General features: G+C 38.2%; 1 protein-coding gene across 1 annotated transcript in view; it reads left to right on the top strand.

Moving 5' to 3' along the window:
- LOC146695404 (protocadherin-15-like) overlaps positions 1-18,183 on the top strand; it is a 224,604-nt gene that overhangs the window by 177,506 nt on the left and 28,915 nt on the right. The window contains exons 25-27 of the mRNA XM_085477537.1: positions 12,801-12,910; positions 13,413-13,553; positions 17,491-17,618. Coding sequence (XP_085333663.1) covers positions 12,801-12,910; positions 13,413-13,553; positions 17,491-17,618 — 379 coding nt within the window. The remainder of the gene's footprint in view (positions 1-12,800; positions 12,911-13,412; positions 13,554-17,490; positions 17,619-18,183) is intronic.

Raw genomic sequence — 18,183 nt, 5'->3', positions numbered from 1 at the left:
AGCTTCCACTTGGCTGAAGCTAAAGCTTAGCTAAAAGCCTACCAGCCATTTGGCTGCTCTCCGGGTTTTAAAGGTAGAAAGGTAGAAGCCTGGGGGTGCTACTGTTAAAGCACTTGTTGCAGGCTGCTGAGTTTGCGTATTTTGCTATGAAGTACAGCCAGACTTTCGACCGCTTCGCCTTGGGCATTTTTAATCTGTAGCTCTGCTCTAAAAGAACCTGGGCCCGCCTACTATCCTCGGAAACGTAAAATGATTGGCTAGAATCTAGCTGAGATGTGATACGTATCACATGTGATACGTATCACATCTCAGGAAAAAAAAGCACCGAAATAAAGCACCGAAATGTGCGCTGCTTTTTGGTCTGGTTACTACCATTTATGTCAGAACCGGTGCCATCATGGCACCGGATACCAGTACCCATCCCTAGTAATGTGGGGGGTCTTGTCAAAATTGCTGGAATTTTGAATGCAGAAAACTATCTTTAGCGTTGAATCCACCGTATCATACAATCTGGAAAACCTCTGATTGGCAACGGCTTCATTTTTCACAATGACAATGATTTGAAACACACTGCCCATGTAGTAAAAGCATACCTGGATAGAAAAACACATAATGGAACACTATCAGTCATGGATTGCCTCCCGTCAGACCATGGACCTCAAGATTATTGAACCAGTCTTGAGAGAGAACAGAATAAAACGCCTCCAGCATCCAAAGAAGAGCTTTGAATGTGTCTTTCAAGAAACCCGGAGAACTATTTCTGAAGACTTATCTAAGAAATAAAAAGAAAGCCCACCTAAGAGAATTCAGGGTGTGTCGAACAATGATGGTGTTCATACCAAATATTGACTTTCAAGCTCATTAGTTCTTCAAACCCTGTCTTTCTTTTATATACAGTATTCTCATGTATGTTTGAACAGATTTCAATAATTCACTACACCTATTTTCCATTTTTCTAGCAAAATATAAAGAATTTAGCTATGGCTCAAGGCTTAAGCACAGTCCTTTACAAACAACTTTGTACAGCTTTGAAACATAACTTTTCCCTGTTTCTTCATTAGACGTTGTTACTCTGGTCCTTAATGTGAATGTCAGTGGTAATAGTTTATAGCGTGTAATACTGTAGTATTTTAGTCTGCAGTTTTGTTATATTTATAGACCACAGCACTGCATAAATTCCCTATAGATGCCCTCTGACCACAGTGACTCATTTAATGTTCTCAGTAATCTGATTCATAAATGGCTACACTATGCCTCAACTTGCAAGATACCCTGTAGTTTGAAATACCAGTCATGCTGGACTCCACAGCCATTTGCTACTAATCAAAAAACACTGAGTTAGCCTATATAAGGATGTACTCCACAAAACTATTACTGCTCATTTTAGATAACTAAACAGGAAGATGCTACTCAACTACATATCCTCCATCAACTGTTCCTGACATCAGGTGGAAAACTGCTTTTATCATTTTTAGACAGAACCAATCCAAATCACATTTTCATTTCAGACAAGGTTGTAATTCTTAAATAATTAGTCAGATGACAGGCTTTCATAGCATACATCACTTTTATTGGCAGCCTTCTTGGGACTGTTGTTTTGCCAGACATTTATACAAGTGATAGAGGTGTTCACAGCCTACTCAGCTATCGTTATTGCCAAGCATTTAAAGGGTTAGTTGTAAACCGTACAGCATGCTCACCCACACAACCGCCACTATGCCTCTCTGAAAACCTACATTTAAAGAAGGGGAAAAAGCCCTCTCTTTTTCCATCTATTTGTCATGCTTTTCTGCTATCCTTTCTTCCTCCTCCTGAATCACAGCTGTAAGTTGGGGAGCTCTTTCATGCTGCTGAAGGGCATGATTGATTTTTAGCCACAAGTTTGAGTCTGGTGCCCTGAGCCTTAAACATCTAAACACTAGAAACACACTGACCTTTCACTTGTCTCTGCTAAACAGGCAGGCATCACTTGGCTGTCTAACAGACACGTCTCATTCACCACACAAATCCCAAATATCACATAAAGGTCCATGCTGAGAGCTGGGAAAGACAGCAGTATGATAACTATTATAGGCTCACACTAACTTTCCAAATAAGACTCAATAACAATATAGAGCAATTATGTGTAGAAACGTTGTTTGCGTTTGATAGATGAAGTTTTCAGTCGGCCATGTGCAGCCCAATGATAAATCAAGTCAAGTGGCTTTATTGTCATTTCAATCGCGTGAAGTGGTACAGTACACAGTGAAGCAAGACAATGTTCCTAAAATGGTGCTACAGTACATATAACATATAACAGTCAATCAACACAGGACTACATAAAGTGCAAGTGTGCAAAAATTGCAAAAAACAAAGTGCAACACCAGACAGAACAGAACAATACAGACACAACAGTGCAATAGAAAAGTGCAACAATGACAGTGAGTTGTGCAAAAAGTAACTTGATGTATGAAGGTATGCATGTGTGTCTGTGTATGAGATTGTGTAGATAAGTGCTTGAGGCAGTGATGTGTATGAAGGTGTGTGTGTGTGTCTCAGTCCAGTCACTGAGTGTTCAGGAGTCTGACGGCTTGGGGGAAGAAAGTGTTTTGCAGTTTGGCAGAACATGAACTATAATAGTCTCTTAGTTTATGCCATGACTCACATATCAAATATGAACAGAATTCATATTTAATATCATATCTGACTTTAGTTTTGAGCTCCCCCCATGTATCACAATATTTTAGGACATGCTAATTCAGTATAAAGAAATAAGAACTCACATTGTTCTTCTTTATATCTTCATTGCTATATAAAGTATTTCTGAAAAAGACATCTGTGTCCTTCTTGCTTGAGTGAATTTGGGCTCACAAGATTCCCATAATGCTTCCAACCAATACGAACTCAGTTCAGTTTTTACAGTTTTTTAGGCAAGTAAATCCCAGCTGGCTGTCTCCTTTTCAATACCACATCAGGTCATGGTGTCCAGTATTAAAGCAAAGTATTTTTATCTTCTCATGTGCCGACTTCAGACATGTGACTGGACCCTCACACACAACATTAAAAAGGGGTCTTTATAGTTTGTGCTGACCAGCCCAACAGAGTTTGTATGCTGCCTTTTCTCTATTCTGCTAGGTAGAGTAGTACTAATCTCTTTCTGTGAGTAAAACCTCCAGGTGTTGATGTAGTAGAGTGGCTAATTTGAGTGTAAAACATGCAGAAGGGCAGCAGTGCCCTCATGGCACCTTGTGGTATCACATTGCAAGCCTCAAAAAGCTGGCCTTAGTTTGGACAACACAGTCATCCGCCAGCATCCAAACATTGCTTGCTCCTCTTGTATGCGAAATAACCCGGTGGATGATATGTGAAGTGATGTCCTGTGGGCTGACATGGCTAACCTGGCAAACAGCGTCTGGCTGCACAGTAAATGTTAATTTGCCAGCTTTGCCAGTGTTTTTCGTATTTTCATATTTTTCATATTAAAGCCGCTTTTCTTTCTTGTGGAACGAAGAAAAAAAGGCTGCTGTGAATACAAATGAAATTCTTCGTCTGGTGGATAAGTCCCTCGTAGTACAGCACAGGGAGGAGCATGATCAGAAAAAGCTGTAAACATTGTTCTCTCATTTTATAGAACAGGATGCTATAATTTGAAAACACATAGTTAAGCATCACTTCATGCCAGGAGTGTCAGATTTCTAAGAAGTTTATTAGTTGTTTGTTAGATTCTCTTTTTTCCAAGAACCTATTGGTAACTGTGAGTCACACGTTCATAAACATTGCTTGTTAATATCTGCCTGCATTACATTTGGTATACAGCTGAGAGAGACTTTGCTGGCGTGGGTAATGGATTTTTCAATTGTACACAAACTTAGGAATATGGGGAAGCCTTGATCGTTTCAAGAAAAACATGTGTCTTTTTGAACTGCTCTACATTAATGATAATATTGTATTTGAAAGCTTGCAAGTATGTCACATTGCCTGTGCAGTGCTGGCAACCTCGAGGGAGATATTTGCACTCGAGCCATAAATTGAAAAGTGCCAAATTACACTTTTAGATGAACATGTAATGTAACAATATTGTCTCAAAAATGGTGAAATAGCTTGAACTATAGTGATTGCTAAATAAGATGTATAATTAAAACAAAAACATAATATGTTGCCACAGTATAGAAGTTGAACAATACTTGGCAAAAGGTTATTGCACTTCAGCTGTTAAGAGTTTAAACTAGAGTGCTGTACATTAACAGAGGCACTTTATTTTATTCAGATGCAATTTGCAGAAGGACGTGACCCAGACATTTTCTCACATTACAACTGTGTTGGCCTCGTCTTTCTCAAAAAAATGAAGAAAGTGTTTTCTTGTCAAAACTGATTGTTATTGTAAAATTAATTGTTAATAACACAGATTGCAGCAACATCATTAGATGGTTACAATCTACTTTTACCATCATAATATAAAGATGGCATGATTGTACATTTAAAGTGGCAATCAGTATGTTCTTTGTTCTTCTGTTTGCTTACTTGTAAAGTAGCCTATACAACTCCAAAGGCAGTCATTTCCAGCAGACAGCTTACACAATAAGGTTTTTTTTTCTTTCTGGAATCTACACTTCACCCTCTAAGCAGTCAGAACTTGCTTTATGTTACTTTAAATGAGTGTTTTCTTTTATTAGCTCAATCAATTCACATTTATGAAAGGGTCACCACAATAAATAGTGCAAGAAGAAGAAAGGAATGATTAGGAGCATGAGATACAGCAATGATCTTACAGCAGGTGCTAAAAATGATCAGGCTGTTGCATTTCACCACTCTAGTCTTGATGTAAATGTGCACTTCCATTTTCATAAGCATAGCTGTAATATCTGCTGTCTTTACCACCTGCTATTTTTTAAACTTCTAAAGGTTTTTAGCTATAAGGTATTTCCATTTGTCTCTAATGCTATCTGATGCTATCTGGTTATAGTAATATCTATTATCTGCCTTCAGATTCGAGCTGCCACAGTATGTCTGAATCATTGCACAGTGTTGTTTCTCGGTTGAAATAATGCCTTTGACTCTCTGGTTAATCTAATAATATATTGGGGGGGGGTTCTAGCTCTATATTGCTTGAAAATAGGCTCTCGCTTACACATATAAGTTTCCGCACTCCTACTTTGCTCAAAGCAAACTCATGCATCATATTTTGTGATTTCCATTTTCTGTATATGTAACAGCAGAAGGCAGTAAAGCAGTTGAAATGTCAATTTTATATTTTTGTTGAGTGTAGAGGGCTCTTAAGGAGTAGATGTATTCTGTATCTATTTGATTTGTTAATGCTACTTAATGTGTACTTTCAACAGACAGAATTACAGCTTATGCTGTGCTTTTATTGTGGGCTTTTTGGATCTTTTTTTTTCTTCACATTGGTTGTATTATATTGTGTATTCTAGGAAGAGAATTGAGTCTTGCCAAAAAAGATAACTTTGAAATATCTAAGCTATCATGGCACTAGTTTTCAAAACCTTTCGAATATCTTGAGTGGTCCAGGGACCCTATAATACCTTTATCTCTGTTTCTCACTTGCCTATTCCCACTTTGTTTCTCCACCCCTCTTTGGTCTTGCCAAACATAGCATGTAATCTTTAAAGTCTGACCTTCAGTCAATAGCACACAAGACTATAAACTCTCAGTGCAGTGATATTACATTATATGAAAGAGTTGTTAGCTTTTTATGTTGACATGCTTAAAAAAAGAGGAATACTTTTGGCCTTGAATACATTATACTGTATATGTTGATACATTCATTTTTATTAAATTGATTCTTATCATCACCTTCCATAAAAACAATAAAACGTGAATATTTTAGAAAAGTGTCAAAAACTTGTTTAAAACTTAAAATCATATGGTTATTTGTTGGGCAAATGAACTGAATACAGGCTTTTATACTCAAATTTGAGCCAACAGACTGGACCTCTGAGAAGTCAGAAATTAATCAAGCAAAATATTCATAAACATTAAAAAAGCAAAATGGTTATAGTGCAGCTATGGGGTGAACCTGGATGGTGTTCTGAAAATTTGAAGGACTGTTCATTTTTAAAATAAATTGGCTAACTACACTGCTGTACAGTTCCCAATATCTAGAACAAGGCTCTCATAAATACATGCAACACTATAGAAGTCCTCCACATTTTTTTTTCTTTTTTTTATGTTGCCAACTAATTAATTTTAATATCCCGTGATAAGATTCACCCGAACAGGCTACTCACTGTGTAAATCATGCTGTGACTGAGCTGACTTTGCCTGGGCTGTCAAAATTCCTTAAATTTGCCGCCTTAATGGAGAGCATGAACATTGAGTGTTTTTCCTCTGTGCCAACTTGTGTTCAAGCAGGAGCTTAAATACATTCCCTATATATAATTTAGTGCAAGTCAGATGAGTCAATGTTTGTCATTCGTAGAATTTGCTTCCAGGCAGGAACAAACAAGTTCACACCAGGGTGACACAAGAGCTAACTAACAAACTCTCGAGCACAAATCCACCTCAACAGTTATTGAGTTAGACTGATTTATAATTGTTGAACCAAAACTGAAGCGTACTGCCAACATCAACATTGAGGTAGGAAATGTATTGCAACAGTTTCCCGAGTATGTATTTATGGACATTTGCACACTGTTTATGCAATTTGCTTGTGAACACTTTACAGTTAAATGACTCACGTCTAGGATTTGAGGTTGATCCAGACCTTCCGTGGCACTAAATCTGCATATCCACCAAAGGAGCACGGACCGTAGCAGAGACTCAGCAAGGTCACCATCCCTCACCTCTTGTTCTGGCTGTGATGCAGTGCATGAAAGAAAAGGGAAGGCGAGGTAGAAGGATAGTAGACACTGTAACAGAGGCCCCTGTGGTGCTCGACAAGGATTATACGCCTCTGCCTTGTCTCGTAAGCATCACTTCTCCATTGGCCCTGGGGCAAAGTGCTCGCTGACACCTGTGTGCTGCCCACGCTTCTCAGCAGTATGTCATTCACCCTCCCTAATGTTGACACCAGGATTCTCTGCTGCCTGTAGATGTGCCAGCATCTTCCTCCTCTCTTTATTTTTCTTTCTCTCGTTTACTTTCTCTCGCTCTCCCACTCTCTCTCTTGATGGCATCTTTGCTCATCTGAATACGAAAGAAATGAAAAGTGAATTTGGCCCTGTTCACTATATGATATTGCATTATGCATAATTGACTCTTTGAAACTATCAGTAGGAATGGGAATTGAGAACCAGTTCATGTAGAAAACCAGTTGCTAGTAGTCCACTTCCTAAACTGATTTCAGTTCTAGTGTTTGTGGAGGAAAATAGCAACACAGTCTACTGCATGGATATTGACTTTTATTTTTTATTTTTTTGCGTAAAAGGAAACGTAAGTGGCAAAGTGGAAAACTGCATCAAGGACAGAAACTAACGCAACATGCTACTAACACAACTTTGGTTCGCAAGCATCTGCCAAGCTAACGCTAAGCTAGCCAAGAACCCGGAGTGAATGCCAACCTCAGCAGCCAGACCCTCGACTTCAACACATAACAATCAATCAGCAGCCAGGCTGCAACTTCCGTTTCTACTGTTCACAGTCGCCTTTTTATGCTGGTTTTTATCTTTGTTTTGTGCGGGCATCTTTGTATTCTACGAAGACAAAGATCTTAGATATGTGTATCCTCATTAGGAATTGTGTGCGGTGTTGTAGTCTCAGATTTCTATTGTTAAATGGTGATTATGAGAGCGTGTGTTTCAACTGTTTTACAGAGTTATTTTACAGAGCAATGTGAAAGTAATGTAACGAGTAGTAGGCTATAACGAATTACTTTTTGCCGGGAGTAATTAAGTAATGTACCACATTACTTTTAAGTGTTGTGTGTAATATGTGTAATAATGACCTTTTTTTGAGTAACGACTCCAACACTGATCACAACAAAGAGGGGAAATACCTCAACAAACATGCATAAACGTTTCCACAGCATACAATATATTTGCATGAATGTAATTTCTTTATTGCTGCATGCTGGTGGTGACTTTCAAAACAGAGCCAATGAAGAATCAAATTGATAAGTGATATCGACAACAACAACAACAACAATCTTTATTTATAGAGCACATTTAAAAGCCTTGGGCATACCAAAGTGCTTTACATAAAACAATAAAAGGTTCAAACATTGATAACGGATAAATAAAAATAACGAGTTATGTTCATAGATAAAAGCTACCAATAAGAATGACTACAGCACATGGGTAATAGCAAGATAAAAGCTGTACCACCATAATAAAAGACACCAATAGAAAGATAGGAGGGAATTAATACAAGAGGTCAATAGGTCACAGCAACCAAACAAACAAACAAACCAGCAATTAAAAGGTGGAGAAGGCAAGTTTAAAAAGATATGTTTTAAGCTGTGATTTAAAAGAATGAATAGAATCAGATGCCCGGATGCCAATCGGGAGATTGTTCCACAGCACAGGTGCGACAAGAGCAAACGATCGATCACCTCTAGTCTTAAGTCGAGATCTGGGCTGAGCCAGCAGTAACTGTGACGATGACCTTAAAGCCCTAGCAGGAGCATAAGGGTTTAAAAGGTCCTTAAGGTAGCTGGGTGCAGTGTTGTTAGTAATTTTAAAAGTAAACAACAAAATTTTAAATTGAATACGATATTTGACAGGCAACCAGTGCAGATCGGCAAGGACAGGAGTAATGTGGGCAAACTTGCTGGTTTTAGTTAGAATGCGAGCTGCAGCATTCTGAACTGTCTGTAATCTCTGTAAAAGGGAAGAGTGGAGACCACAATAAAGTGAATTACAATAGTCTAGCCTCGACGTTACAAAGGCGTGGATGAGCTTTTCGAGGTCTTTATGCGGGATATAGCGCCTAGCCTTAGAGATAAGACGAAGCTGGTAAAAACTAGATCTGACAACAGCAGACACTTGTTTGTCAAGTGAAAAGGAGCTGTCAAATAAGACACCCAGATTCCTGACAGTATCAGAGAGAGAATAACTAAGAAAACCAAAGGCATCGCGGAGTTTGGCACGAAGGGCATTACTACCAAAAATCATAATCTCGGTTTTCTTCGACAATGGAATTGGAATCTCTAATTCTTATCATGCCTAGCTATCACTATGTATTGTTTCTACAAACCCTTCTGTCATTCTTCCTGTCTACATGTGGATGTACCTTTATACTAATCTGCACACTTCAGATGCCTTCACACCCTCTTTGTCATTTCGCAGCAGCTCACAACCCTCAGGCAGACCCACTATGTAGGGAAGTGATAACATGTCAGCTCTGCCTCTTCCTGGCAATCACACCATGCAGCTTGTTGCAAGCTGTGCACAGTCTTTCATACCCCACTCAGACTTAAAGACCAACTGAGAAAAACCTTTGAACAGGTCAGCGCATGTTATCCTCTCCTGCTCCATTCCAAAGTTTTACCAAAGCCACGATCGCCAAAGCTGAAACATTTCTCTTACAAATAACCTTCGTTTTTTTCACTACAGAAAAATAAATATGACTTCAGAGTTGTGAAGAATGACTTTGGGAGTCCAGTATGCTAAAGAAATCATCTTAAATAAGTGAGGTAAAATTTAACTAGAAGGGTAAGGATTTTTCATTTTTGTTTTTCTTTCTTCCTGTTGTGGGTTTATAAATATTATTCATGTATTTTAACTCTTGGGAATAAAATGTTCCCATTAAAGGTTCCAGTGGAGCAATTTGGGATACAGCATGTTTCTAATAATAAGTCACCAAGAACGACAACGTAAAGGAGGTTTTTACGATTCACCAAATTTGAGGATCTGCTCAAATTTGGTGAATCTGGCATGGAATTACAACAGAGGGGTTTTAAATATCAAAGGGAAAAGGTCATCACATGAGGTCCATTGCTTTTGGGTAGATAATGTTTTCCATGGTCTGGTGTGATTGTGTTGCTTGCCTAGATTGGAGGGCCTGCTGCCTATAAAGCTCACCTGAGGTGGTTCACGCTTACCACCACCTCAGCTTATCTCGATCTTCACGCCGAGGCCCAAATGTGTTATTTTTTGGATGCGGTTGCTGCAGTAGGAAGAGCAAAAACTCCAGCTTAAGGCCTCAAGAATGATACATATGAGGCTGACACAAGTTGTCTTTTACAGACGGGACACATTTTTAGCAGGATGTATGTATGAACAGCAAAGACAATATGAGTTCTTGGGTATCAGTTTCATATACTGACAACATAAAGACATATGCATATATAGATTTAGCATTTAATTAGATTTTTGTGATCTGTAGACCAAACACCATTAACTAAACTTATTTACTTACTTACTTAACAATATATAAACAATAAAGGGTGTGCAGATACAATTTCAACCTTGGGGTATTGTCTTATCACTGTCAGTTTATTTAATTTATTTATTAGCCTAGAAACACCAATTAATCCTCCTTTAGATCTTGAATCACTGGAAAATTAGTAGGGGGTACATTTACAATTACAATACCAATAAGTAATATGTCTTTGGACTGTGGGAGGAAGCCAGAATAGTTGAAGAAAACCAATGCAAATGCAGCAGAAGATGCAAGCAAACAGATGATGGATTCAAACCATGCTTGTGCTTGATTGATGCATAGGTCTGTGCTGATTGGCTTAACTAACAAAAACATAAATCCTCTGAAAATGGAAAATGATGGTCATGTACAAAGGACTGGACTGTTAAGAAAAGTTTCCTTCATAAAAGCCAGGATATCTATTTTTCAACACCACGTTTAAAAAAAACAAAAACAAAAGAAAAAGTCTGGCTGCTTAGAAGCAAAATGTAAAGAAAAGGTGGGTGGCACAAGACTTTTTTACAGTTTTGTATTTAAAGAATATATATTTCAATTTTTGTGGTATTAATCTGCGTTCTATATTAATATGTACAGTATATAATACAAGACAGTGGATTGTAAGTGTACTAGCAGTGAAGTGAAGGTTACTTTAAAATTGAGGATAGCCATTGTGTTGGATCCTGGATTCCGATGAATGGCACAGTTATGAGACTGACATTTTGGGCTGTTTTGCACAGCACTGTTCTCACATTGTGCTCACACTGCCTCTGTGTTTTTGTCAACCGGTTGTTCCCGAGCCAGGTAATCTACTTACGTGAAGACCACATTAATAAATTGGTTCCCATCACTGTGAAGCATGGCGTGGATTCCTGCTCCCGGGTGCCACAGAGACAGAGCAATTATTCAGCGACAGCACAATAGCATACCCGAAGGGAAACCGAACAGAAGTCTTTTAGTATCATCCAAACAACACGTTATTGATGTGTCAGTAACGTGGCTATATTTTTGATGAAAGTGTTATTAATGCAGGCAGTCATTCCAGTGCAGGCCACAATAATATCTCCGAGGATGAATAGCGTGTCATTCTTTGTAAAAGAGAACAGCTCCTATTTTACAGATTTATTTTTAATCTAAAATGTCCTTGAGGATTGGTTGTCTTCAGAAACAGTAACTATAGCCAATAGTATGAATAGACCATTTTAAAATAACAACTTTTTGTCCTTCAACACTGTATTATTTGAACCTTTGTTTTTCTTCTAAAACTTGCTCTATGAACTGTTACACCTGCAAACTGTCCAAGATGATTCTGCATGCTGTTTTACTTCATTGAGCAGTAAGGCCAGTGTAATTTATCGTCTCAAAACCTGCACATCTTTTCTGACAATACACTCCTCTGTTTCTGTTTGAATATAGTTTTTCTTGCTCTTCTTCTTCACGTTGATAAATGGATTCAATCTTTCTCATTTCACAACTGCCATCTAAAATGGGAGAGTTGCTTTATGAAATTACAATAACAGATTCTTAAATGTGCTGCATTTTGTTGTTGTTGTTTTTTTTGTGTGTGTCAGCAAAGAGTAAAGCAATAAAAGTGTTTAATTACATGTCATAAACATGGATAGTCGGCAGTCCATGTTGTTCAGTCAGACTGAACATATTCTGTTTAATAGAATATGACAGTCAGAGATTATTGTGAGCATTACTCCCACAAACGCTGTCACTGATTTCCTACCGCTGCTGTGAGTAATAGTCTAACTTTGAATAAAAACTGCAACACATACACACCATATATGTAGAGATGAGAGTAAAAACGAGAAAGCACACACAGTATCACAAGAGGGTGTTGCAGTGTGATGACATTATCGTCTTCAATCATCCCTCACCGTCACACTGCTACGACAGGGTTCCCTGCTATTTAAGGCAGCTGTAATTTCTGTGGAGAGTGGTGACAATCATATCTGCTGGATATGATTACACACTTGTGTGGCTGATAGTCACGCATAACTGTTAAAAGAGTAGCATATCGACCAAAAAAAAAAGAGCCTTATTACATGATAACCATCCAGTTTCTTTGTAGTTAAAGGTTAAAGGGCTTTGGTGAAGCTTGCTCAAGAAACAACATATCAAAGAATGTGAGGAATTAATGAATAAACGATCGAGCGTAAAAGAATCCACTCACAGATTTACCCTCCCACTACCTTAGCAGTGCAAAATAAATCTATGTTTAAAAATGCAAGGTTCTTAAATATATCTGACTTAAGTACCCCACATCAGGTACACTAGGTTTTTAAGATATTTGGCAGGTGGGTTGTTGGACGCATCATGGATGGAATAACTCTTGCAACAATGTTATGAAAGTCTGTAAAATGGACAAAATACACACCTTTTGTACCTTTTGTGTAGCTGCTTTTATATCCAGTTTTTATGCTTTTGGTGTGATACTGAATTTAGGTCCACTATGTTTTGGCAGACTGTTTGGTTTATGATTGTGTTTGATGTCTCCTCAGGTTCCCTCCAGTTAGTGAGCTGGCTCCTATTGGCACTTCAGTAGGGATTATTCTTGCTGCTGCTATCAATCAAACCATCTTCTACTCCATTGTTGCAGGAAACGAACGAGGTATGGCCTGCAGATTATACAGTATACAATGCAGTCATTTTGACCCTAAGTGCTAAATTCCACTTTAGGTGCAAAAAAACCCAAACAGTTTATGTAACGTGAAAATGAGATTTAGATCTTAAAATGCTCAGTGAAAAACATCTAGATGTTTGTTTAGAAGTCTATGTAGAGTCAGAGAGGACAGTATTGATGTACTTGGAACTGTGCATCACTTTTCATACTTGTTGGCAAAGAAGAGCAGAGGTGTGAGGCTGACTCAGGTCAGTCAGCCAAAAATAGAAGACGTATATAGAAGGAACCCTCAGTCAATAGTTGCTTGTCCACATGCACCTCAAGAGTTCTTGTAGTTAATTGTGTAAAAAAATAAGTCATATAGTTCTGGTCATATCACCATTTGGTTGCAAGAAATTAAAAACTATAGAACTCACCAGTGAATCTGTTTACTGTGTTATATGTGTGCAATTTTTCCTCTTTTTCATAAACGCCACTTGTTTGTTTCCAGGTCATTTTCAGGTGAACAACAGGACAGGCGTCATCTCCACGGCAAAACCACTGGATTATGAAAACGTGACCAGCTATGTCCTCAGGGTCCAGGCCGACTCAATGGTGGTTGTCATGTCCAACCTCCGTGTGCCTTCTAAAAGTAAGAAATGTTAGCATGTAAGCCACTCACAGTGGAAGTTTTGTTGGATTGTTTATGTTTAAACTCAGGACAGAAATTATGGTATTCAAGGTCCATCCATCCATTTTCACACCTGCTTATCCAATTTAGGGACCAACTCATCCATTATCTTAGATATTACTGTAAATTCCTCACTTTGACCATTTATGGTTATATTATTAGAAAGTTTATAATCACTTGCTTTCATCCTTTATCTTTACATTGCTATGTAGAAGACTTGAGCCAACATCTCTCTTTTTATTTTGGTAGGAAAATGAAAGCAGTAAACTGAAACGTGTGCAAAAAATAGATGGAAATGCAGTATATAAGGTAAAAATAGGGTTTGTACAGTTCTGACAAGTTTGAAAGTCAGTATTTGGTTTTCCTTTATTCTTCAAAACAACCTGAACTCTTAGGCAAGCTTTATTGAAATTCAAAGCTCTTCCTTGGAAATCGGATGCCTTTTGTTCCTTTCTGTGTCAAGATGATTCCACAATGTTTAATTAAGGGCGAGATGCAGCTTTTCTGTACTTATATTTCATAATTTTGACAAGATCCCCAACACCACTGGCTGAAATGCATTACCAAACCATGAAACAGCTTCCACCATATTTTACAGATGGCTGTGGATACTCACTGTTGTACCTTTCTCCTGAACTTCTCCGTACACATTGATGATGATTTGATCAAAAAATGTGAAATTTGGATTCATCACTTCATAAGACCTGTTGCCACTGATTTTTCAGACCAGTTTTGTGTAATTTAGCATACACCATTTCACTTCTTTAAGAATGGCTTCTGACAGCCACCCTTCTGCTGAGAACATTTCTGAAGACCACTTTTTCTTTTGTCCTCCATTTGTCTAATTTCCTCATATTTCCTCAAAACATGCTGCACACCACGCATAGATATGCCAAGTTTTCAGCTAATATCTATTTGCAAATCACCTTATTGTTGAAGAAATACCATTTTATGCCTATTTAAACTGCTATTTTAACACACTATTCAACAGTGTCAACAGATTTGATGTCCATCTTGTAGTTATGGTGATTTAATAAAAATGTTCAAAGTATGAGAAATAAAAGCTTCAGTGTCCGGTAATATCACAAATTGTTAAAAATGCTTTGTCAAAATTCCTCAAAAAGATCTAGCAATGGAAAAAATAGGCCATTTCTCTTAATTTAGACAAATCACCACATAACGAGGGTGGGTGAGAAAACATTAATCATGGCAAATTCTCACTTAATGGAATTTGTGCGTGTTCCCATTCTTAAGGCCTCGGTGTACTAGAAAAAAAATAAACTGCAGAATATGTTGGTTGGCAAGGGTGATTCTTGAAGCATGGCAAAAACCGATTGTCACAGTTTCTTCCTTTTCTATCCCAGTGTCTTTTCTTTCTGTCCAGGAATTCTGCGTACATGGTGAGTTTAGGTAGTCTCTCCTTTAAGGCATTCATGTTATTGTTCTTGACATAACTCATGAAAAGTGACAGAAGTTGCTTGAGAGAAAAGTTAAAACTTTAAAAATACTTCCAGCATACCATTGCTGTGTGAAGTGGGCATGATTGTTTGATTGCCTGTTTGAGAAATATGCATAAATTGCTGGATGCTTCCACTGTCACAGTGGAGGTTTGAAATAACTCCGGAGACTTGAGACTGCTCTCTCTTTGATAGATTCCATGCCCTAGCTGGAATATCATTAGGCTCGTTTATGGTTCTGTTTACTGACATTCATGTTTTGTATAATGATGGGTAGTGTTCTAACAATAAATAAGGTTTAGTAGATGGTTTGCTGCTCTTTTTTTTTTGTCATACTGTGTCTCTCACATACTAATGACCATAATTAAAAGTAATCAACACTTGTATACCCACAAAGAAGAGAGCTTCTCTAACAAGTACGCTGTAAGCAGGCACCCCGTTTTGAATGAGTGCACTCACTCGTCATACTTCTCTTGTTATAATGATCAGGGCCCCGTGAGGCACAGCATCTTCCTTCTCATTAACGTGTTTTTATCAATTAGTGGACCAGTGACCCTCTTAGGGTCCAGTACCTTACATATGTATGCAAATGTTCAGGATCCACACATGCATGCATACAATATAATAACCCAGACTAAGACAATATTTACTTTCATGTTTTCTAAATAATAATGCACTCAAACCTAGACGGGCTTAGAAGCACTCCTCTTCTCATAATAGGTTTGTTTTGTTCATGCATCTTTATGAGTGTCCAGAGTGTGAGCCGGAGAGACTATATTTATGTTTTTATGTGCTGATGGAGGATGGCCACTTTCTGCAAAGAGCGGGAGGAGAGAGACACTCTGCAGACCTCTTTCCCCGTTCCCTCGAGTCCTCCCGCGATGTCTCACACTACAGCTTTTGTCCCTATAATTTTGATGTGCTGTGTTTTGTTTGTCCAATTCCCCTGGTGCATCCTTAGCGCCAATGCCACATGGCTTTACTTTTTTTTTTTTTTTTATCTCGCTAGGAGAAAAATGGTCCTTGACACTGCAATTTTTTTTTACCTAAATTGCAGTCTTGATTTTTTTCCGCTCTTCATATTTATGCTGTACATTGCATTGGTGTAACTATGACAAATTAGGCAGATGAAATACTCTGTACATGTGTTTCTTTTTAAAGGGACAGAATGAATATTTCAGAAGCTTCACAAAAAGGCCACTTAACCAGCAAATTTAGTATTATGCGCAATTTTATGCCTCCTTGCCTCTCGCAGTGTTTCCTGTAACTCCAGGGACCCTCTTGCAGCTTGATTATTGGCTGCCCTTCAAATTATTATTCCCAATAATGTGCAAAATGCTTGCCTCTTAAGCTTCCACTGGCTTTTATTGATGGCATTTTTATGCACCAAGTTGTAGGAAGAATAAACCTCTCAACAAGGTAGACCCCATTTAAAAATAATGGTTTCGAAGTTAAGATTTCATCATCAATTTTTATTATTTAACAGAGCAATTTTCCGCTCAGTGTGTGAGTGTTATTGCTTATTGGTTGGTAAACAGAATGCAAAATGGCTCAGTTGTTTTCCTGATCTGCTTATGGGGGCAGTGAGAGAGAAGTCATCAACATCCTTCAGACTCAGTTTTTCCCCATGCTGAATATTTGCTGCAATCAAAACAAAATTAACCTCCTCATTACTGGCCCAAAGTTGTCGGCTTTGCCAAAATAGCTTCTCGCGCTGTTTTGTTGGAAGGGGCTGAGACAGTAACAAGGGAACACGTTTCTCTTTTCAGCATGCAATTCAAATCCACTTCAAAAGGTTATTGCAGTGCAGCTTGAAATTACTACTAAATAAAGAGGGCTTTTCCAAAGAAGAAGGGGAATATGCCCGCAGAAAACTATTTTCAGTCAGGCAAAAGGTGGGTGCATCAATTTTAAAGTAAAACAAAAGGGGTCAAAGATGCGTTCCTCAAATAAGGGAAAAACACACACCTGTTTGCCCACCTGACTTTATTTACAATCTGTGAGAGCTATCCAGAGGTGTCGATTACGGAGAAGGAACGAGAAAAAAACAACTTTGTTGACACTGTGTGATGGTTTCAGTGATAAATAACTTTCAAAATATTCTGGGAAATTATTTCAGGCCTTCTTTTGAAGTTGTAGACCGGCTGATGTCCATGAAAAATTATTATGACATGCCAGTTTTGAAGACAAATTGGACAACTCCAGTTCCAATAATCAAATGAGCTATGTTTACTTTATTTCGATGACATACATTTTCTAAGCTTGCATGTCCCGACTCTACTTTTGTAAGCGTGGTGCTAACCCGGGTCAGGGGAAGCATGAATAAAGTAGGTGCACTTAAGTATGCAAGCTGAGCCCTGCATAAACTAAGAAAGAAACTAAGAACTAACAAATAAAAGCTTAAACAGGATTTGAAATCCTTCTGGTGTCATTTATTGCAGCTAACACAGCCAAGGTGTTCATTGAGGTTCTGGATGAGAACGACCACCCTCCTGTCTTCTCCAGGAAGCTCTACATAGGCGGTGTGGCAGAAGACACTAAGATCTTCAGCTCAGTGCTCAAGATAGTGGTAAGAAAACAATTAACTGGGGTTTTTTTTGTTGTCGTTGTTGTTTTTTCTGCTTTTGTATAAAAAGTAAAGACTCTGATCTTTTTTGTTACACTTACCCTTCAGCCATGGTGTGACAGTTTTTGCTCTGTGCAACACAGTTTGGTCTCCTCCCCTGTTGCTTGTAACATCTCTTTGTCAGTTTCACTCCCCCCACTGCTTGCCTTTCCACAGACAGCTGGGATCAGAGTAAGCTGAGCAGTGTAATCTCAGTGTGTTCTCAGATGCATGGCTGGACATCCCGCTGAATGTCAGCCTGTTGTACCAAGAAGATTTCACTTTTTCATTGTGTACAATACTCTTTACACTCTGCATTATGGGTATGATTGTGCATTTAGGATCGTGTTTGTCCACAGAGTTTTTAAAGAGCTACTTCATGCATTACCTGCAAAAATGTATCAACATTAGGCGTACTAGTAGTAATAGTTATAGTAGTAGTAGTAGTAATATTATATCTGTGATCTCATAAAAAAGGCATAAATGCCCTTAAATGACTTATGTCCTTTAAGACATAACCTATTTTTCA

The sequence above is a fragment of the Copadichromis virginalis genome, linkage group LG13 (genome assembly GCF_057382275.1).
Source record: "Copadichromis virginalis isolate Kocher_CV1m ecotype Utaka linkage group LG13, C_Virginalis_male_GT1.1, whole genome shotgun sequence".
NCBI classification, from domain to species: domain Eukaryota; kingdom Metazoa; phylum Chordata; class Actinopteri; order Cichliformes; family Cichlidae; genus Copadichromis; species Copadichromis virginalis.
This window is presented reverse-complemented; position numbering and strand designations above follow the sequence as displayed.